The sequence below is a fragment of the Anolis carolinensis genome, chromosome 2, assembly GCF_035594765.1.
Source record: "Anolis carolinensis isolate JA03-04 chromosome 2, rAnoCar3.1.pri, whole genome shotgun sequence".
In the NCBI taxonomy this organism is placed as follows: domain Eukaryota; kingdom Metazoa; phylum Chordata; class Lepidosauria; order Squamata; family Dactyloidae; genus Anolis; species Anolis carolinensis.
Window position 1 is genome coordinate 138,786,623 of NC_085842.1, and position 24,694 is coordinate 138,811,316.

At 43.2% G+C, this 24,694-nt stretch overlaps 1 protein-coding gene across 6 annotated transcripts in view; it reads right to left on the reverse strand.

Annotated features, from left to right (window-relative positions):
• Positions 1-2,044: 2,044 nt before the first annotated feature.
• septin9 (septin 9) overlaps positions 2,045-24,694 on the reverse strand; it is a 267,624-nt gene continuing 244,974 nt past the window's right edge. For all 6 annotated transcript variants that reach the window (XM_062970655.1, XM_062970657.1, XM_062970656.1 and 3 more), the window contains 6 exons: positions 24,000-24,137; positions 17,073-17,190; positions 15,911-16,006; positions 14,071-14,167; positions 6,157-6,208; positions 2,045-5,356 (listed from right to left, as the gene is read on the reverse strand). In XM_062970655.1, the coding sequence (XP_062826725.1) occupies positions 5,218-5,356; positions 6,157-6,208; positions 14,071-14,167; positions 15,911-16,006; positions 17,073-17,190; positions 24,000-24,137 (640 nt within the window). In that variant the 3' untranslated portion in view covers positions 2,045-5,217. The remainder of the gene's footprint in view (positions 5,357-6,156; positions 6,209-14,070; positions 14,168-15,910; positions 16,007-17,072; positions 17,191-23,999; positions 24,138-24,694) is intronic.

Below are 24,694 nucleotides of genomic sequence, written 5' to 3' on the forward strand. Positions count from 1 at the left end.
CAATGGTCAGGAATGCTGGGAATTAGAGTCCCAAATAGGCAGAGGGTGCTTGCATATTGACTAGTTGGCTCACAACCCCACATAATGTTGGACTTCCTAACATTTATTTGGCTTTCATGTGATTGAGTTAATTTTATTGAAGTGCATTATAAAAACCAAAGTCTTACTTATCTGTTCTTGATGTCAACAGCACAGCTGACAGGTTCTAGGATGGCTATGCTATTGAGGCTGAATTCTAATGTTGGTCAGTGATCTAAGTTTAAAAGTAAATACCGTAAGCTTCTTTTGACCTCACTAGGTCTTTTGGCAACATTTTCATATCCAGTCAATAAACAACAGATTATCAAGGGTATAGCCATGTTAGTTAAGTTGATGTAAAAACAATCTAGTAGTCACTATTTTAGGACTGAATCCTACAGTCCATCTCAACAGAATAGATCAATTGAATCAGTCAGATCTACATAAGTGCTGTGTCATTCACTAATTAAAAATAATTCAATGGATCCTCTCCAGTTGAGACAGAATTTAACCCTTAATGTACTATAAATTCTCTTCAGCTACAATTTTTGTCAAAGGATGAACCTCACAACACCTACTCACATTCAGGAAGTCTTGTGCTACAATAATGTTTGAGTCTTCATAAAGATGCCTCTCTGTATTTTCTGTACTGTATTCAAAGAAGTGGGTTTATATCCACAAACTCATGCAAGAACAAAAAACCAGTTCGTTTGAAAGGTGCTACTACATTACTGTCCTCTTCCTCCTTTTTATCCAGAATCCTTGATTGTTTTTATTTACTCATAAAGGTTGTGTAGTCAACAATAGCAATTCATGGTGATACACTTTGATGGTTCAGCACATGTACAAAATGGCAATGAGGAATGTATTGGCATCTCTTCAGAATCCTCCTTATGCATTCCCATTTCTTGTTTCCTTCTCTTGACGGTGGATAACATCTACCTAGAAATACCTAGGAATACAGTGTGATTGTGCTGGACTCATGGTGCTGCTTTTGGCAGACACATGATTTAGCTGTGACCATTCACCATAGAACTCAGAAAAGGCTGGACTTTGGAGTATGATCCTAGACTGAAATTTGGGGCATGGTAAGGTATTGTTTTTAAAGTTTATCACTGTATGCAACCTTCCACTTTTCACATTTACATCTGTCTTTGATTTCTACACACATGAAAGTGAGACTCTGCCACTAAGGTGTTGTACACATCTATGTGGAGTTGCATTATATCTGGTGACAACTCAATAGCTGTAGACGTCTAAAGATAGCTTCTCTTGGCCATCCTGGTAATTCAGATATCTGTATCTTTCACAAATAAAAACTTTCACAATTAGAAATTATGTGTATGCAAAAAATCAACTTCTATCCTATGTCTAGGGTATAAACATACAGTTCTCAACAGGGTGTGAGTGATTAACTGTCTTCCTTTTGAAGCTCTCTCCCAAGTTCATCCATTTTGTAGCAATGGCCATGGTCAGAGCATCTCCCAATCTGGCAACCCACAATCCTGCTTTATTGAGTAGCAGCCATTGTGAGCAATGGAGATCTTTGAAGTAAATATTAATATTTTCACACACACACCCCCACCCACCAGGAATTTCTGGTGCAATGTCAGAAGCAAGAACCTTCTTTATACTGGAGGTTACTGGAAAGAAGGGATGAAAAAGTCAGTATGTGGTGCTCTAATAAATAGGAGAGCACACCTGTTGCTCACAGCTGAAGGCAGGATTAGGGTTTTTTCATCTATGGCAATAGCACCATGACTGCGAATTTGTAGGGACTGTGAACACAAATAACTTGTAACTGTGATAGTGAATTTCTGGAAATGGTTTGAAATTTGAAATTTACTATCAACATACAGTACAACTGTATGGAGGCTGGAGTAGCTTCATTTGGGCAAACAGACTCATAATAAATCAGCTATCAATGCATATTTTGTTTTCTTCAAATGCTTTCCAATAAAATGCCCTCGGATTTACAGGTAAGTCCACCAGCCCTTAAAAGCATGTACGCAGAGTTGTTCCCACATTTTCCATTTGAAACATTTATTTTTGGGAAATACATATTAAACACTATTATTTATACAAAACAGGACTAAATTTGCCATAATGCATACAATCCTCAAAAAGGCCATTCCTATAGTTTTGGATGATTTTTTTTTGGTTTATTCAGTAACAACTCTTCCCTCTCCCTGCAAAGTACAATATAAAAAGAGAAAGTCATTTTCCCCTCATTTTCTCCAGATGAAATATTGATACAATGCATTTTTTTTTGCTGAAATGCACTTAAGAGGGGGAAAAGACATTCTCTATTTCAGTTACCCATTTCATAGTCTTAAACAATGGAAATATATATATATTTAGTTAATACACAATTTTTATTTTGCTAAAATATAGCATGTCAGCAAGTAAAAAAAATAATTTTCCTCAGCTTAACACAGCTCAGTAAAGATTCCTCCATTTTATTTTTTATTTTTTAGTTTGGGAGAAAAAACACAGAAGTTAAAAAGGAGTTTAGATTTACTTGCAACAAACAATGTATGAAAGCCTCTGAGAAAAAAGCATTTGGAGAAATATTCATCATGGGGAAAGGAAACAAAACCAAAAATCCCTGACAGCTTGGATTAAGGAAAGAAAAGCACCTTTCTCATGGGCAATTATGGAAGCAGCAAATGTAATCAAAGGAAATCTGAGGTGGAAATCACTTTGCATGCTTGTGTTATGGATGCCAGAGCTTGGAAAAGTTACTTTTTTGGACCATGTTTCACAATATCATGGCCAGTGGTATGATGCTCATTGGGGATTCAGGGAATTGTGTACTTTAAAAAAGTAACTTTTCAAAGCTCTGCTCACCTGCAAGAGGAAGTGGCCTTTGGCAGGCATCCTTTTCTCAAGGGTAAAGGTGCGGAACATCTTCATTTGCCTACTGAGAGAGGGCCACACTAGTACCTATATAAAGAAGGTGGAAATGTAAGATTTGCCTTTGGTGAAAAGCCAGGAACCAGCATTCCCCTTTTCCTTATGTTTTGTTTTTGAGGAATCCACAAGAGGGCAGCATGGTCAGAGCTTTCCTGTTTTCAAAAAGGGTCTGAGAACCTACGAGCTTATGACATGGAAGAGTAACCGTTTTCTGAAGCTGGTGACTTAACAGCAGAGAAAACAAGACCTTATGGGCCTTCCTGCTTAGATCCCATGCTCAATCAAAGGTTTCTGTTCTACTGAAGCAAGGCAAGGTTCAGCAAATTCCTCTAGTGTTGTGTGGGAGGCGGGAGAAATGGCATCTTCAGAAGGAAAGGACAGAAATCACCTCTCATTTAGAATACGGTTTTCCTACCATTGCATTAAGACTGGCTGGAGAATATCCATGGGAAAAGAACCCTTGGAGTAACCCATTTTAAATGGTAGCATACAATTTGTAAATATTAGAGCCAGTTAGCACAGCCAAACAGTTCTCATGTACTCTCAACATATGCATAGGGACTAAGATCACATCTACAAGTGTGCTATGTCAACTCATGTTCTTAAATCCATAACTCTGACCCAAAGTGCTATTTCAGGATGCGTGCAAAATCCCGAATCCAGCTTTTCATATGGAATATGGCTTTTCACACAGAACCAAACAACATGTACTGGCATATCTATGTATGCACACAGTTTTTTTAGCCACAGTTAGAAGGGTTACACACCAATTGTAAACAGAGATACTCCATACTTCATGAGCCTTAGAAAGGAGATGGATATGGTGATTTGAAAAAGAATACAAATGTTTTCTCCATTGACTTTGCTGTTCTGAGCAAGCATACAGTATGATATCTGAACAAAGGTCTGGCTCAAGTGTACATACAACAAACATACACAGCTCTAAGAAGGCAACAGAATTGGGGATTTCAGACCTGTAGGAAAAGGAAAAGAAGGGGATAGTCTTTAAGAAGGTCTGCATTGGGCAACAGCATCTTGGCCTTATGAGAAGTTGCCATACATCTTCCATACTAGGCATCCTCCTCTTTTCTAATGAGAAAGGCAGCTCCCTATTATTGCTGGCTTTTAAAAAGAAAGAGCACAGAAATTAGACATGCAGAAATAAGAGGTACACAGTACTCAGTGGAATTGTGCCATACACTTATCATCCATCCCTCTGTTACTCATGTTAAGATCCTATTGGGTCATAAAATTCTTCACCTGAAATGGCTGGAGTTTTGATGCACAAAGACAGAGAGTAAGTGCACAAACTGAAAAACAGAAAACAACCACCTCCCTACCCCGGGCCTACTGTAAAGTAAACCTTTGGCACTATAGTTAGATCAAGTGGTTTGGTGGAGGCCACCCCATAATCCTGGACCACTGAAATGAAGAAGGCAGAAACAAACTAGACTTCTCAATCTCCCCCACTTCCACAGATTGCAGGGAGAAGTTACTGTGGCACATGTTGTCTGTCATCTTCATGGGCCATGTCAGGCCTGGATAAATGAAGAGGGTAGTCTTATCTCTTATTGCCCTTCCAGGATCGCGTTGATATGATTCTGCCTTACTCCAATGGGAAATTAGGCAGGCAAAGATGGGATGCTGCATGGACGGGTGAGGAATGCATGGCATTCTCTTGAGTGCAGCTATGCCCTGTGCTGAACTAGCCTGACACCATGGCAAAACACATGGAAAGGATGATGGACTTTTCAAGCAGCCTCACCAGGCATACTAGGGCAAGTATCCCATGAAAGTATAGTTCAGTTCCTAATCTGCCAAAGGGGGAGAAGGTAACCTTCTACTTTCTAACCAAGTTCATTATTTCAGCCTCAACAGCCTAAAACAGAGGCCATGATAACCAGTTTTGTCTGCAGAGTTCCAAAAAACAATGGTTGGCTCATTACAATGGAAAATCTAAGCTAACATTTCCACAACTAACATTAGACACCAAATTAAAGAAAGCTTCTCCTGAGACTGTCCTCAGCATTTTCTCTTTCCTATTGGTCTCATATAATAGTCTAATGGACAACATGGTCACTTTGTCCCAATGAGTATAGGTTAAGGGCAAAGTGCTACATTTCCTATGGAAAGTATTTGATTATTTGGTCAACAAGGTAGGTTTCAGTAGAGGAGAGATGATGCAACGAAAGGGCTATATGGTTTCTGTTTTGTTGTTAAGAAGAGAGAAAGATGGGAAGGGTAGGAAGAGAAAAACATGGATCCAAGCTCGAGCAAGGAGTGTTACATTTCATTGGCCACCAACTCCTCCTTGTCAGCCACACCATTGGAGAGCATGTTCTTGCTTTCATTCAAACGTTTGACTCGGTAAGCTTCAAAGTGGATGCTGCTGGTAATATCCTTGATGTTTTGCATGTGTGTCCTGCAGGAAAGAGCAGAGATTGTTATGAAAGAGTTTATATCCAGTGTTGGAGACAGAGCTGGGCAGTACAATGTTAAAGGATTCTGAAACCACAGTAAAGCATGTACTTTGGCCACACAAAATCCCAGATTTAGTCCTTGACTTTTCCAGTTACTATAAGAGAGCTCTGCTCAGAACCCTGCTGCTAAAATCAGAAGTGAGGAACCCGCAAGCACTGTATTATTGGTTTTAGCTAGCAGCTTTCTAGGACAGAGTAAGACAGTGTTGCCCCGAGTTATAATAACAGGTTACAACTCAGCCTTCCAAAATCCCAAATACTCCAAAATTCAAAATTGGCCACATAGGTGGCTGACATAGTGGCTGACTTTTGTTTTGGGATGGTTCAATGTACACAAACTTTTTTTCATTACTAAAAAAAAAAAACATTTGAGTACAAAATGAACCTTCCAGCTCTGAGTATAAGGTGTATATATAAAGGAATACTGTATTTAAACTTGGGTACATTTCCAAACTATCTCATTATATATGTATATGTAAATACAGGTATTCCAAAACCCATAAAAGTCAAATTTCCAAAACAGTTCTGTTCCAAGCATTCTAGATAATGGATATCAAACTTGGACATGGTCACCATTTGTATCTTCTTTGAGCTACAAGCACCAATATCAGCAATTAGGAGAATAACAAAGATGCCACTTCATCTCTCTCACACACAGAACCACTTGCACTGCAACCTTCAAATGTAAGCTCTCTTGATTTATCCCACATCACTTCCTTACTCTGGACAAAAGGCTACCAACCTTATCAGAAGATCCCGCAAGTAAGCAAACTCACAATGCGTCGTGTTTTCAACTGTAAAAGCAAGGCACAGGGCAGCTGGTTAGCATTACATTCAAAATCCAAAGCAAGACATGATTCCAAAAGTATTATCAGTTTGCATGGGCTGCCTTCTCCCTTCTCCCCCTCAAATTCCATTGTGTTCTCTAAAGATTTGACTCTCTCAAGGAATGGTTCTAAATGCCTAAAAAATAATGTGCCCCAAAACAACCAAATGGGAAACTGAACACCTCAGAAGCTCAGGGGGCAGTATTTGTTATTTTAGGAGGTATGGGGAAGAGGGGGAACATACAGGCTACAGAGATAAAGCAACTATCAACTCCAGATAGCTGCTCATCTCTGGGTGAGAAGAAATTTGCCCAGCTTGGTGCCCTCCTGTTGTTAAACCACAACTCCCACAACCTTTAAGACACCATATCCAATATTTCTGGGGTGTAGTCCATCACATCTGGTGGTGAAGGGAGTTGGAAAAGCTGTGTTAGTAGAACACAAAGAGCTCTTTGGATAATATTATGCTCAAAGAGTACCTGTTCTGGAGTTCTCACTTTAGAGAAAAGGGAAGTATATTTCCTTGCAAACAGGCCAATACGGTGTTTTTGAAAAAAACCTATCTGGTAAGCACCTGTCTTGTGTCTGGTTGTATGAGTTATCAAGGACTGGCCACAGGGGGGAAGCAGAAGGCTTAAAATGATCTGGCTTTTATTTCACTGTTTAGAATCCTAAATAGTTGAAACTTGTCAAAGTAGAAAGGCAGCCTCAAACTCAATGTGGTTTATCTCTATATTTTGGCTATACAACAATAATGGGGAAGGGGAAGAGGGGAGGAGGAGACATGGTCATTTGCTGTTTCAGATGACATTGTGGAGCCAACTACAAGGGACGACAAATAGCTTTTGCACATATGTCCTGTGGGATGCCCTGCAATGTTCTGAACTCCAGGACTGCAGCTCTACCAACCACCCAGGATACCCGCAGGATCAGGAATGGAAGGAACATAGCCCTTCATTACACATCACAAAAAGGCAGGAATACTTTTGTGTGCTCCCAGAAAGCAAAGAGAAGTAGACTTGAATTTAAGGTAGATTCTTGGGTTTATTTCCACATTTCCATTGCCCCAACACATAGAGGGAAAGTAACCTAATACACTTCTATTGACATTCTTCCCACAAAGAAAATGAGAGCCAGGATAAGGACAGGTTGCTTACCTGTAACCGTGTTTCTTCGAGTGTACTCTGTGAATTCACACTAATGGAGAAGGCTGCGCCTGCGCAGGCTCCAACGGATACTCTTCCAAGCTAAAGTTTGAAATTTGGCGGTAACCCCGCCCCTCTTCCCGGAGGGTATAAAGGGCGCCCTCCGCGCCCGCTCTCCAGTTCCTACGCCGCAAAGGCAGCGAGAAAGGGAGAGGTTTGCATGTGGGGAAGGAAGGGCGGGATTGTGTGAATTCACAGAGTACACTCGAAGAAACACGGTTACAGGTAAGCAACCTGTCCTTTTTCTTCGTGTACTCTGTGAATGCACACTACTGGAGACTAGCAAGCTGAGGTGTAGGCAGGTAGGATAGCAAACCCAATAACCAGTCTAGTGTCCAAACAACACATTTATTGAGCACAAGGTGCAAAAACAAGCAAATGCAACAGTCAAAGAAGCGATGCAATAGCATATAGTGCAAAGAAACCGATCCTTGTTGTTAGGATCCGGAACACAATCACAACATTGTAAGTGAGCAATAGTCTGTAAGAAAATACAGAGGTAGGCATAAACTCATTCTCTGAAAACAGAGGGAGAAGTATTCAAAAAAATACATTTCAGTGCAGTGGGTAAGTATAGTACACAAGCACTACGTTAAAGAATCCCTGAGCACATCGATTACAAATGGGGTGGATGACAACGGTCAGCCTGTAAGAAGGATAAACCCGAAAACTGGTTTTGAGTAAGGCAACAACATTAGGTAAGGCCGGAGGAAAGGACGGACCTGGCAAAGGCCGAGTCCTTGAGGTTCTTTGAGTCCATCCTGTAGTGTGAAACAAAGGTGGATGGAGTGGACCAGATAGCCGCTCGACAGATGGAGTCGAGAGGGACACCCCTCAGGAAGGCCGTAGAGGTGGAAAGGCCCCTCGTAGATCTAGGGCGGATCGAAGAGGGGGGTTGGCGTTTGGCCAGCTGATAAGCGAGCTCGATGGTCTGAGCAATCCAGTGTGAGAGTCTTTGGGAAGAAAGTGGTTTGCCCAGTTTATGGGTAGCGTAAGCCACAAACAGTCTAGGTGACTTACGTATGTCCTTAGTCCTGTCCTTGTAGAAAAGGAGGGCTCTCCTGACATCGAGGAGATGGAGTTTCCGTTCTAGAGAAGAAGAAGGATTAGGGAAGAAGCATGAAGTATTATGTCCTGGTTCAGGTGAAAAGCAGAGACCACCTTAGGCAGGAAGGTGATGTCCAGGCGAAGGACAGCCCTGTCGTGGTGGAAACGGAGATAGGGTTCGTCCACCCGGAGAGCAGCCAGTTCCGAAGGCCTGCGCGCAGAGGTGATAGCGATAAGGAAGGCAGTCTTCCAAGAGAGAAGGTGAAGGTCTGCAGAGGCCATAGGTTCGAAGGGAGCTGAAGCTAGTTGAGAAAGGACGAGTTCGAGGCTCCATCCGGGAGTCGGAGGTTGAACTGGAGGGTGCAAGTTGTTGTAACCTCGAAGGAAGGTCTTAATGAGGTTGTTAGAAAAGAGAGAGGGTTGTCCCTGACGTTGGAAATGCCAGGAGAGAGCAGCGAGATAGGATTTTATTGAGGCCAGAGAAAGTTGAAGATCTGCAAGGGAAAGTAGGAAGTCCATGACCAGCGGGATCGAAGTAGAGGCGGGATCGACGCGTCGGTCCCGAAGGAAAGTTTGGAATTTTGCCAGCTTGTAAGCATAGGCCTTCGATGTGGCCGGTTTGTGAGCGCCGCGAAGGATCGCCTGCAGGTCTGGGTGGAGAGAATTTAAGGAAGTATCCTCCAGGCAGTCAGGTGTAGGGACGGGACGTCGGGGTGGAGGACCTGTCCCTTCTGCGAAGATAGTAGATGAGGGAGAGTTGGGAGAGTGCGGGGAGGATCTGCACACATCTGGAGTAGTGTGGGATACCACGGCTGGCGTGGCCATGCAGGGGCGATCAGGATGGCCGATGTCGGTGTTAGATAGAGTCTCTCTATTACTCTCGAGATGAGAGGGAAGGGAGGAAAAAGATAGACGGGTTCGAGAGTCCAGTCGAGGAGAAACGCGTCTCCGAGACAGCCCGGAGTCGAGTTTGGAGGTAGTCTCGCTCCGAAGCGAGGAAGTTGAGCGTTCGAGGGGGAGGCAAAAAGGTCCAGAGCTGGCCAGCCCCAATCGTCGAAGACGGATTTCAGGATCTCGGGATCGAGACGCCACTCGTGGGGGGAGGTCGTTATTCTGCTTAGAGAGTCTGCTAGAGTGTTTTGAGCCCCCGGAAGGTGAACTGCCGACAGAGTTATGTGTCTCGCTATGCACCATAGCCAAATGTCCATCGAGAGAGCCATGAGTTTTCTCGAGCCCGTACCCCCTTGTTTGTTGATGTAGTACATGGCTACTACGTTGTCCGTTTGGATTAGAACAGACTTGTGGGGAAGAAAGCGAGCAAACGCCCGGAGGGCTTTGAAGATTGATAACAGTTCTAGAAAGTTTATGTGGTGAGACCTTTCTCAGGTGGACCACAGGTCCCTGACGGTGAGGTACGACATGTGGGCTCCCCACGCAAAATTGGAGGCGTCGGTCGTGATGGTGACTGACGGTAGGGAGGGATGGAAGGGAAGTCCCACACAAACGTTCGCTGGGTCCTGCCACCAACGAAGGGAGAGGCGAACGTGGTTCGGTACCGTGAGAAACATTGAGCTCAGATGCCGATGGGGTTTGAAAGAGTCTATAAACCATCTTTGGAGAGGTCTGAGACGTAATCTGACGAAAGGGGTAACCATGACCGTGGAGGCCATGTGACCCAAAAGAACTTGGACCGCGTGGGCTCGGATCCTGCGGTTGCGGAGGAGGAGAGAAAGGTGCTGTTGAAGGGCTAGGAACCTGTCCTTCGGTAGGGAGGCGGTTTCCGTGATGGAGTTGAAGAGAGCTCCAATGAAGCGGATCTCTGTGGTTGGGAGGAGTTGAGACTTTGAGACATTCAACTGAAGGCCCAGCCGTTGCAGGAGAGAAAGAGTCTGTGAGACGTGGTTTTGAAGGGATGAGGGGTCGGACGCGACAATCATCCAATCGTCCAGATAAGGAAAGACCATAATGCCCTGTTTCCTGAGGTGCGCTGCCACCACGGCGACCACCTTTGTAAAGACCCTTGGGGCCGTGACGAGGCCGAAAGGGAGAACTGTGAACTGGTAAGAGTGTCCCAGGAGCTTGAAGGAAAGGAAGCGTCTGTGGGATCGACGCACCGAGACGTGGAAATACGCGTCGCGTAAGTCTATAGAGGCGAAGTAGTCTCCGTGTCGGAGCATCGGGAGGATGGAGGCCACTGAAACCATTCGAAATTTTGAAGGCAGAATGAAGAGGTTTAGAGCCCGTAGGTCGAGGATAGGCCGAAGACCTCCGCCCCGCTTGGGAACCGTAAAGTATCTCGAGAAGAAACCTCGAGTGTCCTGCTCGGAAGGAGAAGGCTGGATTGCGCCCTTCGCCAGAAGGGAGTCGACCTCGGCGCATATTTCCGGTGAAGGGTCGGTGTGGAGGATGTGACCCGTGGGTGGCAAAGTTTCGAATTCCAAGGCATAGCCGTCTCTGACAATGCGAAGAACCCAGGCATCTGAGGTGATAGACTCCCATTCGCGGTAGAAAGGAGCTAGGCGGTCGAGAAAAGAACAGAGAGGAAGGATCTGGTCGGGGCCTAGGAACGGCATGGTAGTGGCAGTAGTAGTGGAGATAGAAAGATCCCCGAGAGAGTGGGCGTCAGGCCCGTCGTTGGGGTTGTGGCATAGCTGCAGGACCTTTGCCCCGACCTTTCGGGACCTGGTGCTGGCGGCGAGGTTGTTGCTGATGACTGTGGTGACTCGAGCTCGACGAGCGTCGAAACGGCTGGTGACGAAAAGGCTGAGGGTAGCGACGGTACCGTTGCGGGAACCATCGGGTCCGCTGAGCCTGAGGTTGATCGGTCCCGCACTTTGTTGCGAGAATCTTGAAGTCGTGATTGGACTTAAGTTTGTCATCAGTGCCAGAATTGAAAAGGCCCTGGGTGTCAAAAGGAAGGTCTTCGATCACTTGTCGAGAGGAAGAAGAGAGTCCTGAGGACCGAAGCCATGCATGCCGTCTGATCGCGACCGCGTGGGCAATCATTTTTCCGGCGGTATCACCGGTATGCTTAGCCATTTGAATTTGGTGGTGTGCGAGAGAGTCCGCCTCCTGTTGGAGGGTCGAAAGGACTGACCGGTCTTCGTCAGAAAGCTTGGCGAAGAAGGGTTGGGCTTTCTCCCAGAGGATCTGTTGATAAGCGCCCATGCAGGCCCCGTAGTTTGCCATACGGCAAAGGAGGAGAGCACCGGAGTTCAGCTTGCGGCCTACCGCATCGAAGCGTTTGCCCTCTCTGTCGGCAGGGGAGTTGGAGTGTCGACCCGACGATTGGGAGGCCTTTACCACCATGGAGTTTGGGTCAGGGTGATGCTTGAGCCATTCCAAGGCTTCGTCATCGGTTCGGTACCAGGCCTCTATTTTCTTAGAGGTTGGAGGTATCGAAGATGGAGTCTTCCAAGATGCCTGGATGACGTCCAGGAGGTATGGAAGAAAAGGCAGCAAGGTGGCTGGCGGGGCTTGGGCTTGAACCCTCTTGAAAACGGGGTCGGTAACGGCCTTTGAAGTTTGTTTAATTTCCATCCCCAGAGCGTCTGCCATTCTGACCATCTGGTCGGAGAAAGCCCGAATATTATCCGTCGGGGAAGGTGGGTCGACCTCGTAGGCGTCGTGAGGCGGGGAGAGGTCGAGACCGAGAGAGACAACGGAGGCGGAGAGTATCGACTTGGGGCGTTCGATATCGGGGTCATCCTCCTCGGACCCTTGAGGGGACCGGGGAGGAGAAACAAGCACAGAGTCCTGATGAGGTATTACCTCAGGAGCAGGGAGAGCCGGCTGTGGAGGAACGCCCTTGGACGCGGAGGCCTGGGCGGCGCGGGCTAAGCGCGTCATCTGTCTACCCCTCTCAGGTGTTTGAGCCGGGGGAAAAAGTTCTTGTCGAGCCGGAAGACGAGATGGTGCCGGCTGAGGAGCCTTAATAACTGTCCTGACCGACCGGGGGACTGACCATGAGGAGAGGAAGAGGAGCGGAGGCGTTGTGCTGGTTGGATAGGAGAGGATCTCCTAGAGGAAGGCCCAGAGGAGGGGACGTCCTTCTTCGAAGACGCTCAGGAGGACGACCTCTGGATCATTCGTTTCTTTGCTGGGGGTTGTTTCGACGCGACCCTCAGCGATTTTCCCGGCGTCGGGGGAATCGGGCACACAGCTGCCGAGTCAGATTGAGCCCGTCTGGATTCCTCCTGAGCCCTCTTGAAGGCAATCTTCATGGCGGAAGAAGATGGCGGCGAAGCCAGGCGGGATCGAGTGGAAATGGCCGAAGCCACCAAACTCGAAGTTGATGAAGGGCCCATCTTGCCCGACCGGGTGGATACCGTAGCGGTGGTCACCGTGCAGGGCGGTTTGGTCGGTCACGGTCTCGAGGTTTTCGAGGTTTTAGATGATACCGACGGAGCAGGCCTGGACGCCATCGAGGCCGAGGTGGAAGTGGAAGCCTCAGGAGCAAGGGTTTTTTCGTAAAGAGCTGCACGGAGTCTCGCAGCTCTATTTCTTCTGGCCTGAGCTGTAAAGGCCAGGCAAAAACGGCAGGTACCGACGACGTGGCTTTTGAAAAGGCAGAAAAGGCACTTAGCGTGGCCGTCGGAATCTGGAATCTTAGCGGCACACTGAGTGCACCGTTTAAAACGCGTGGTTGACATAAGAACGAAGAGTCCGAAGTGAGCTTTGCGGCGGAAAAAAAGGAACTGGAGAGCGGGCGCGGAGGGCGCCCTTTATACCCTCCGGGAAGAGGGGCGGGGTTACCGCCAAATTTCAAACTTTAGCTTGGAAGAGTATCCGTTGGAGCCTGCGCAGGCGCAGCCTTCTCCATTAGTGTGCATTCACAGAGTACACGAAGAAAAATGACCATACACTGACTTGAGCATTGAACTACAACTCTGGAGATAAGTGCTTGAATCACCTCTCAAGTCATAGAAATTCACTGGGTGACCTTGGGCAAGTTATACTCTTTCAGCCTTACAGGCAAACCTCATCTAAATATATCTTGCCAAGAAAACCACATGATAGGTCTACCTTGGGATCACCATAAGTTGGAAATGACTTCATGGCATACAGCAACACAAAGTAAAGTGCCACTATGAAGCCATTTTAATTTTTTTTCCTGCAAAGTAGTATGTCACAGAAGAACTATCCTGCTTTCAGCATGTTCCTCTATAAGTCATAGGATGTAAATGCCCCCCTCATCAAAGTAAACCTAAAAAATCCATGCCTCTTCAGCCATTTGGCCCAGGAGCTCACTTTGTTACTCAAATCAGTCTCAGGCTTTTCTTTCTGTCTAGTACATTGGTTCTCAACTTGGGGTCCCCAGATGTTTTTGGCCTTCAACTCCCAGAAATCCTAACAGCTGGTAAACTGGCTGGGATTTTTGGAAATTGTAAACCAAAAACAACTGGGGACCCCCAGGTTGAGAACCACTGGTCTAGCACAAGACAACAAAGCACACATCCCATAGAACTGGTGATGTGTTACGCTCATGCCACCTTTGTAAATTCAAACATCACCTTGGCAGATCTAAAGCTATGACAATAGTGAGAAAGCAACAAACACAGGAGTGGGGACTCTTACCTTCTATTGTTCCCCACTTTGTTTTCCTTCCCAGAATTCGTCTTCCATTAATCTGATATTCCTGGTCACTGCCCACCACAGCAAATGGAATCATTTCCTACAGTGAAATTGGTGTCAGAAATAGGGATTATAAAATCCAATCTCTTTTTAACTAAAGTCGCATTAAAATCTTGGAATGGATTCCTATTCCAACCTTCATCTCATTATTGCTGAGAATTCTGGAATGTCTTTTAGCACTTCTATCAATAGTTTCCCGAACAGTAGGGTTAAATAAAAGCTTAATGATTAAAAGGTAATGAACAGCTTTTCCAGAGACCCATTTTCATTTGTTAATTGTACATAAGGGATGAAAAATGAATCAGTCTTCCAGAGGCAAACCTGTATCTCATTCCCTACTCTTTTCCAGACCTAGAGTACACAGACAGTGAGTTTATTCATGAGGAGCCTACATAACATACATATTGTACACATCTAATCTCAATTGCAGTGGTGCTTGATTCACTTCATTTAAACATCTCATCAAGCCATCTAAGTGGTATGGGGGAATAATTTTGCAAAAGAAATGCAGGCAAAGTAAAAGAACATCTCATCCCTAACACACTCTTCAGTCTGCGAACCCGTGGATGGGCTGTGGCCTGTTTGTGGAACATTTTCCAGGGGAGGCATGCCTGGCACATGGCTTAAATACCTCTTCAGTAGCAAGCTAAGACATTGTTTTCTCAGACCCTTTCAACTTTGTGTTAACCTGATTCTGTTATTGATCTCCATCTCCATTATTATTAGCTTTTTTTAAAGTCAATTTATTGAACTTTACTTTTGTTCTGTGTACTTTTATGGATTGCTTAGTTACGTGTGTTAATGCTATTTAAATTGGTTATTGGTTTATTATTTTACTATCATCATTTTATTTTGATTATTGTTGTTATTTACACTGTTGTAAGCCGCTCTGAGTCCTCTCTGGGAGATGGGGTGGGGTATAAATAAAGTTATTATTATTATTATTTGATACACAACAAGATTAGTACACAGTAAACAAAATCATCATGCTGGCTGTTGTATTGGATCACACATTAGACACTTTCCACGTGTCTAGGACTATGTGCTGTATCAGCAAATAATGCATGCAGATCCAAGTAGGATGGCCTTTTGCAGATGACAGATGGTAATTTTGTCAGCACCAATAGTTTTTAAGTGCTGGTCAAGGTCTTTAGGCACTACAGCCAGTGTGCCAATCACCACTGGGACCACCTTTACTGGCTTGTGCCAGGGTAGTAGGATGATGATGATTATTATTATTATTATTATTATTATTATTATTATTATTATTATTATTATTATTTGTTACTGGTGCTGGCATTTGATTTATTTTCTTTATGTAGGACATAGATGTTCTTGTTAATTTTGTTTTATTGTAATGCTATTTTATATTTCATTTTGCCTGCTGCGTGGTGACTGACACAGTTTAACTGAAAGAAAGATGAAGATGGTATGAGATGCCCTGCTTCTCCTATTTCATGCACAGACATGGAGTGGGTTGGGCTGGCATTTGTGGCATCAGAACAGCTGTCCCCAATGCAGGGGACTTGGAAAGGGCTTGGGCAGGCTGCATGGCACACATAAGTCTCCCAAGCCCTTGCTGAAGCTTTCTGCAGTTGCTACTGGTTGCCTCACTCAGTTGAGTTGCTACTGGCCCTCAAAGAACATCTCACTTCTTTAAGTAATTAGTAAAAATAACAAATAAATGAAATACATTTAATCAAGTGGAAGGTTTTAGGTTCAGTCCTAAAGTTCAACTATCAAACCTCTGAACACAAACTAAGCAGAATATAAGCCCACTTACTCTAAATTTTTCATTTATTTGTCGGTCTTCAGAATCTTCATCAAACTGTTTTTGTGGATACACATCAATGCCATTGGCAAGGAGATCTGCTGTGATCTAAGAGAACACAAGGAAGAGAACAGATTGGTGATTACACAGTAATTGACCCACATTGCCAAAAAAAAGAAGAGGAAAGCAGAAAGGAGGGAGGGAAGCAGGAAAGAAGAAAATATTCCTTCTTGAAATAGCTGGAGTGAAAGTGCTGAATTCTGAATTGCAGTGAAGTTCACATGGGGTCACATTCTTCCTCACCCACAAGGGCTCTCAGGACACTGTCTAAGGTATAGCAGAAAAGTCTGGTCCATATTTGGATAAATGTCTGTCTGGGAAATGGCAATGACAGTGTTGTATTTTGTAAAATAAACAAATAACAGTGACAATCTGTTGTGGACATGGTTGACTAGATACACATTACAAAGTAACTGCAGTACATTACTAGTAAGTGTCAACATTTGAGGATATTCTTTGATCATCTAAGGATTCATGCTGTTCGCTGCAGTCTCCCATGGAGGTTGCATAGCTATCATCCTCTTGCTGGCCGTGGGCCACCTGCTCCAAGGGCACCAGTGTTGGGAAACTGGCAGGGAGAAAGACAGTACTTTGTTTCTCTCTAGACTCAGTCTCACAGAAGCCATGAAAGATTGTTTTTAAAAAAACCTGGTAACCAGAGCAAGGCGTGGGCAAAGAATAGATTGCTCCAGGTACTAACTTCAGACTCAGAGAAGGTGTTTGAAAATTTAGGTGGCAAGAAGCCAAGGGTGGAAAGTTGAAAGACTGTCTTCTTCTATAGCAATTTCAGCAGTAGACTGATTAAAAAAAACAACAACTGTAGAAATATCTGAGAAAGGAAAAAGTATCAAAATGGGGAAATTGAATTTATTCCCTCTCCCCGAAGAGAGGGCAAGCCAAGAGAAACATAGGCAATAGGTCCGGGGATTGCTGGAGGCCTTCCCTCTCACCATGCGAGATTGCTCTGAGCTGCGTCCCAAGGAATGTGTTGGGCTCCTGCCCAGCTATTGGGTTTCACAGACAGCCACCATGTGGGATGTGTGGAGCTGTAGGAGAGACAATCTTCGGGAAGGTCAGAGAAACTGCCCTCTCCCTACTTCCACCTGCCCCTTACCCGTTGTTTGAAGTAGTCTCTTTCCTCCAGTGTTAACGTGTCTGCTTTGGCGATGACAGGCACAATGTTGACTACTTTGCTCAGGCGCCTCATGAATTCAATGTCCAGTGGCCGAAGGCTAAAAGCAAGATTACAGAAAAAGGAAATGATGGAAATTGAGGTGTATGGCTTCAAGTCATTGCTTCTGTTCCTCTCTCCACTAACTCAAATGCCACAAAAAGGCAGGCCCTTTTCTCTCCCCACTCAGGAGCTTCTGCCTAAAGTCAAAGAACTGGCTGGGACCACAAGAACTAGATCAAAGGAGGGACCAATATTTGCTCACTTAGAATTGATCAGTTATTAGTAGTAGTAGTACTTTTATTTCTCACCCGCCTCTCTTTAAGGATCGAGGTAGGGCACAACACAGTTAAAAACACATAATTGTAAAACATTATGTAAAATACATATATTAAAATGTATTTATATGAAATTCATATATGAAAACATAGAGAATAAAGATTAAAGTACAGGTAAACACAGAACATGAGTTTAAAATTCACTTAGGCCTTAAATCTAATCTTTAGTCACAACGTACTGGAAAACTAGTAATTCACCACCAATGTAAGATCAGTAATTATGTGCAACTATTCTAGTTGAGGGTTAAAAACTGGCCTCAAGTCTTGTTGTTATTGTGCCTTCAAGTTGTTTCTGACTTATTATGACCCTAAGGCAGAAATTGTATAACTCTCCTAGTGTCAATCAATAGACTTCCATGGGTAAGTGGGGAACTGAACCCTTGTCTCAACCCTTGCAGTCCAGCACCTAGCTGTCAATGTGTTGTCGAAGGCTTTCATGGCTGGAATCACAGGGTTGTTGTGTGTTTTCCGGGCTGTATGGCCATGTTCCAGAAGCATTCTCTCCTGACATTTCACCCACATCTATGGCAGGCATCTTCAGAGGTTGTGAGGTATGCCCATAAAAAGCATGACCATAAAAGCCCGGAAAGCACATAACAATCCAGTCTATCTGTTATCCTGATATGGATTGAACTCCACATACCTGCTATTTATTTTGGAAGAAAACACTCCCATTCAGACCAAATGCAATCTCAAACCAAGTAGCAGACACAGCAGATCTGCTCCCACAATTGAGGAAGTGAGGAATGCTGGAAGCCCCCTGTTCTCTCTGTACAGGCAGAGGCCATGCTTGCTATTTATTGTTTGAAAACTATGCAGTTGCCAGTTGTGTCAATGGCATCTTAGTCTAGTTTGCCATTGAGTTACAGTATACAGAATCGTTATCTTCATTTATTTCCAACTATAGATTTGACTTGCACAGAGGATTTAGTTTCTGGTTCAGCTATAACAATTATTGGGTGACCTGGGGCAAACGTACTCTATTAAGCATACTCTACAGGATTAACGAGAAAACATATACATACATACATAATCAATACAATACAATACAATACAATAAATATAGGGGTAATCTCCATGTATGCTGCACTGGTCTCTTTGGAGGATGTGCAGGACAACTAAATAAATATATTCCCTACCATGGAAATCAAGGGTTTGCTGTGTGTTACACATGCTGTTCATTTGGGCTAAGATGTGGAAGTGGATTGCCAGATGTAGTAGTTTTACTCACTGCCCAGGAGGCAAAAGTAACTTTCTTCATTCTATGTGAATTAAAACTTTGGAGAATTTGACTATATATGTGTCAAAACTTGAATTTTTTTTGGACTATAATTTCCAACATTCACAATGCGCATGGGTTGCAGAAACATGAACACATGTACACTTGTCATGTATCACATGAATATATGAGTGATATGTTTTTTCTGTGGGAGTGGCAATCCAAGTTAAAACAAATTGGTGTATGTTAAGTTCTCCGACTTATGCAGACGTCAGCAAAAACAGAAGGTCCAAAATTTTCAATTCAGATGAGGCTTCCTAATTAGGGATTGTTTTTGCCAAGAAATACAATGCCAAATGCTTAGCAGACCAAAAGTACATTCTCTCTTCCCCCCCCCCCTTCTTCTCCCCAGTTTCCAAAATATCTTGGCTATGCCTGGCAGTTTATAGGGAGTAGCCATTCCATACCAATGACCCACAATAGGAAAATGTCTGTCAAAAGCAAGCTAAAAGCAGTTTTCACAGTCCTAAAGAAATATAATTCTCCTCTGTGCTCAGCAAAAACTAAATTAGGATCCAATTAATGCTTGACCTACAATGACACAGGCCTGACTGAGTGTGTGCATGCATCTGTTGATGTGTGTGGTAATTTTGGCTATGAGGATAAAGGTGGCTGGCAAATTCAAGCTTTGAATGCTTGTCCCCTGTCCTTTCAAAATAATAAAAGCATGGGAATTTGAATTTGCTGACTTATTTATTTCAGCCAGCAAGACATCCTAAATGTGAACACAAGCATTTCACTGAAGAAGAAGAAAGAAAGCAGGTGATAATAGAAAGAGCATAAGTAGAAGATGCAGTGCTGATGCAGTATGAAAATGATTATGCAAGGAAGGCCAAAGGTCTAAAGTAAAGGAACAATGTATGGATTTGGAGGCTATGGTGCTTAGGAAATACAAATGGACAAGCATTAGCCTTTTAAGTACAGACCACAATGGGCCAAGGATTGGAAAGTATTTCAAAATATTCAAATGAAAAATGTGTCTCACAAGTATTCAGAAACGATGATGAGAAGATTGGGAAGTCAAGGATTGATGGGTACAATGTTGGGGACGTTGTGGATGGGATTCTGGGATGAGATTGTGAGTTTTAAACATAATTTTAATTATATTTATTGTATCCTAATTGCACTTTAGCTTTATATGTACACTGTACTAACTGGTTTTTTTTAAAATGTATTTGCTTTGTTTTAAACTGTGATCAGATCTCTCTCTCTATATATAATGGACTATACTTCTAACCATGTTTTCAAAACGGGCTTTTATTCTTTGCCTTTTTACAAGAGTACAAGAAAGCTCCTGTTTTAAAAGGCTGTTAAATACTCTAGGACAAGGAAGAAGACATAGCAAGGATTTGACATATTACACAGAGAAAGAGAGAGGGGGGGAGAGGGAGAGGGAGGGAGGGAGAGAGAGAAGTACACACAAGAGGATGAAATTCTACAATAGTCAAATTGTTTTCAGAAAGGTCTATTTTAGAAGAAGCTAAAATGGGAAATATTGTTTATTTTATTTTGTTTTACAACAGTCAATTTAATTTCAAAATCAGGCAAACTACCCATCAAAATTAAGCTGTAATAAGATGGGACAATAGCACTGCTCTATAGTCTACAGTAAGGGATTCAAAAGACTCATAAAAACCACTTGCAGCTTTCATGTGCATGCCTGACTCAGTATACAATAAATATTTATGACCGGAGGAGGGGAGGATGGGAGAGATTTGAGCTGAATTTAATTTAATCCAAATTTCATCAGCCCAGAAAACAGTGCTCATTTCAAGCTGGACTCAATGTCCCAAAGGCATTGAAGCCTGATGTATAATATGCTAATACAGGCAATGTGTGAAAAATGCACGTGCTTCATCGGGAAGGTGCCAGGGCCATGAGTGCCTTAATTAGAAAAGGGAGAAATGTAGGACATGTTCAGAGTGTATTGGCATTTTGAAGCGGGGGGGGGGGGGGGGGGGCGCTACAGTAGAAACCTAAATTTATTTATTATTACCATTGCCATATTTGCTGTATCCCTATATAGTGGTTTTTTTCCAGGAAAGGCCCATAAAATGCCTTCCAGTTTATGTATATTATAATAAATTACTGTTTGTTTATTTTCATACTTCTCTCCATAATTCAGTGGGGTATCAACTTTTGCAGTTTTGGAAGCAAGAGATCCTATGGAATAGGCATCTGGTGTTAAAATATTTGCCATGCACTAGAACCATGAACATTTTTTTAAGAAAAGGAAGAACAGACTGCTTACACTCCTGGGATCTGGTTGAATTGTTCTAAGGCATCTTGACATCACATGGCATGGGCTAAAAAACATATAGCAGTGGCTCCCCCATGATTTGATAAGGGAAGGACATGAAAACAACATGTGGATTTTGTTGCACTATGAGGTTTTGGTGTGTATATACATATGCACATTGTTGTGTCTCCTACTCCATTAGAAGTCTTACTAATAATAATTTGAACAAAAGAGTTTTTGTATGTGAGAATCCAAGAAAAGATGTAAACGGCGTCAGGTATCTGTTTCCTAAAAAATATCCCACATGAAGGCCTACCATTAACAGTATCTCTTAACCAAAACGCTTGGGACCAGAATTATTTTGGACTTCAGATTTTTTTTCCAGTTTTGGAATACCTGTATTTGCATATATTTGAAAAATGAGATTTCATGGAGATGTGTCCCATGCTGAAACATAGGCTCAGTCTATGTTTCATATACAATTTACATATAACCTAAAGATAATTTCATATAGATTTTAATTTTGTGCATGGAACAAAATTTGGGTACACTGAACTATCAGAAAGTAAAAGTGTTGCTATCTTGGCCACCTATGAGGACAATGTTGAAATGTGGAGTAAAATGACTGCTGGATTGGTGATGGGAACATTTAGTCATGAGCATATTACACTCATAGCAAAGTCACTCTACTGGTTGCCAATTAATTTCCAGGCAAAGTACAAAGTGTTGATTTTGATCTTTAAAGCCTTACATGGTTTGGGTCCAGGTCACATACAGGATCGCCTTTTTCCGTACAATCTGCACCAAACACTTAGGTCCTCTGGGGGACTGCTACTCCAACCAGCCAGAACCCTACTGGTGACCGCCACTCAGCGGACCTTTTCATCGCATGGCCCAAGACTGTAGAATGACCTTCCAGAAGAGCTCCAACAGCTAAATGAGCTGTCACAATTAAAACCCATCTAAAGACATATCTCTTCCAGCAGGTCTACCTAGTCAATTTTAAACTGAATGTTAAACAACATTTTATTAGTATGAGTCTTTGTTATGTATATTTTAATACATGCATTCTAATAGTATTATATTTTATCTGTCTATTTTAACCATGTTGTGCCTTACCTCAAGCCATGAGGAAAGGTGGATAACATTTATTATTATTATTATTTTGGACACTCAACCTTTATCCTTACATCTTTAAAATTTCACACCATGGGAAACTTGAAACAGATGCAAAAAGCCAACTACATAAAGAAAATATATCATTATATTCATTGCACACCCAATTTAGGTATGCAGGGTCAGAGATGGCAAAGCTTTCCAAAACATAGGTCTTTTAGATCCTCTCCTATGGGGGAAAGTAGAGGCCAGAAGAGACCAAGACAATGCAAGCATCAGTTGCCAGAGTTCTCTGGCCAGAAAAAGTTGTTGTAGAGCAAAGTTACTCCAATTCAGGCCTCATTTGCAGCTGTAACTTGGGTTAGTTAGTTTTACTATATGTGTGTAAGTAACCTAATGGCCCTTGGAACAGAATGGGGTTTTTCTCTGGTGAGGGGGAGAGCAGAGCTGTCATGAAGGAAGACATGACAATGGGTAGACAACCCCCCCCCCCTCCACCACACACACACATACACATCTTTTTCTGTTTAAAAGCCACAAGGATATAGAATTTCATCGGGTGTCAGACAGTGCCAAACTAGTATTCCCTGACAATGATTCAACTCTGTTAGGGGGAGCTAAAGGGCACTGTTATTACATCTGAAAAGTTCTGTGAAAAGTAAAAAATAGCTCAGCATAGAATTCATTTTGACTACTAAATTGCTGGCACTGAAATAGAAGTGATTCGACAAGCTAAAGGAATTTCTAGGGCCATGATAACCATCAAAAGCATATGTTTAAGGGGGGGGGGGTTTAACAGTTTCTTGTTCTCCCCCCCCCCTCAAAACCCTACATCTCCCACCTCCATGCATCAGAAACACTGCAGCCTAAGTCTTAATAAAGGCTTGCCAGCTTTGCCTTCTCCCATCCACAGATTTGCATGATCATTTTGACAACAAAATAGAAAACTAATAACCCCAGAACAAGCTGTTTGTTGTAGGAGTCAAGGGAGCACCTAGCCCTAACCCTCGGAAGCGGTATCATGCTACTTGTAGCCAAAAGTAACTGCAGGGGCTTGAAAGTCAATAATGGAGTGTCTCAGAACTTCAAAATCATTTCTTGTATTGGAAACACATGTTCCTGGGAGAAGGGGAATACACCAATCAGACTTCTAGGCACCGTCTACCATGCAAGCAGCTGGGTGAGAGGCACACTGCAGGATGCCATTAGGAGGTCTGGGCCAGAGAAGCTAAAGTTTCAGAAACTGTATCTGAGAAACAGAAGTGTATAATTACACAAGCTTACAAAGAGGCCTTGCCAGTTGAAAAGGCCCTTTAGCAGACAAACTCTGAATCAGCACTGTATCCATATGTGTACATATGTGTACATGCATAGGGATGTGAGAAGAGCATCCAAAAGCAAGCTAACAAAAACATACGACTTGCATGAAATCAGAAGTTGAATGTACCAGTTTATCTGGTCCTAGAAACAAACTGTGGTTCAGTTCATACTGGTGGAATATTGTCTTTGATCATGATTCATATTAGTTCTCATACCCATATTCATAAATGTATAGTTAACTTGCTCTAAGTCCTTAATCTAATAGGTATGGCATGCCTGTCAGGTAGATTAGCCTGAGAAATAGTAACTGTCCTGAAGTCACCCAGTGTCCTTGTTGATCAGTGGGATTTGAATTCACATTTCAGCAACACAACACTCTAGGCCACATATCTGCTCAACTCTCAATGTGCAAAAGGCATCCTAATTTGTGAGAATGTGGCACAAAAAAAGTTATAACAAGTCAGTCTTATGAAGGCAGTAGGGCAGATCAGTAGTATCTGGACTTTGGAACATGAGTAATTTATTTTCTTTGCTCGTTAATAAAATTAAAAAATGCAATTCAGAAGAAGTATACATACGAGTGGCCAGTGGCAGGAATGAAGTATATACAGCAATGGACTCTGCTGTCTGGTATCCGCTTCTTCCGGTCAATATTGAGCTCTTCCTGCAGGTACTTTTCATACTGGTCATTGATGAACTTCATAATGGGTTGCCAACTGAGCAAGGAAATGGAAAATCATGGTTATTAGCATCAGAGCATGTAAGAATACTGAGCAAAATGTATTTATTTATTTATTTAAAGGTAAAGGTAAAGGTAAAGGTTTTCCCCTGATATTAAGTCCAGTCATGTCTGACTCTGGGGGTTGGTGCTTATCTCTATTTCTAAGCCGAAGAGCCGGTGTTGTCCGTAGACACCTCCAAGGTCATGTGGCCGGCATGACTGCATGGAGCGCCATTACCTTCCCGCCGGAGAGGTACCTATTGATCTACTCACATTTGCATGTTTTCGAACTGCTAGGTTGGCAGAAGCTAGAGCTAACAGCGGCCGCTCCCGCCACTCCCAGGGTTTGAACCTGGGACCTTTCGGTCTGCAAGTTCAGCAGCTCAGTGCTTTAACACACTTCGCCACCGGGGCTCCTAATTTATTTATTTATTTATTTGCAGTATTTATATTCTGCCCTTCTCACCCCGAAGAGGACTCAGGGCGGATCACATTACATATATAAGGCAAACATTCAATGCCATAACATAGAACAGAGACAGACGCAGGCAC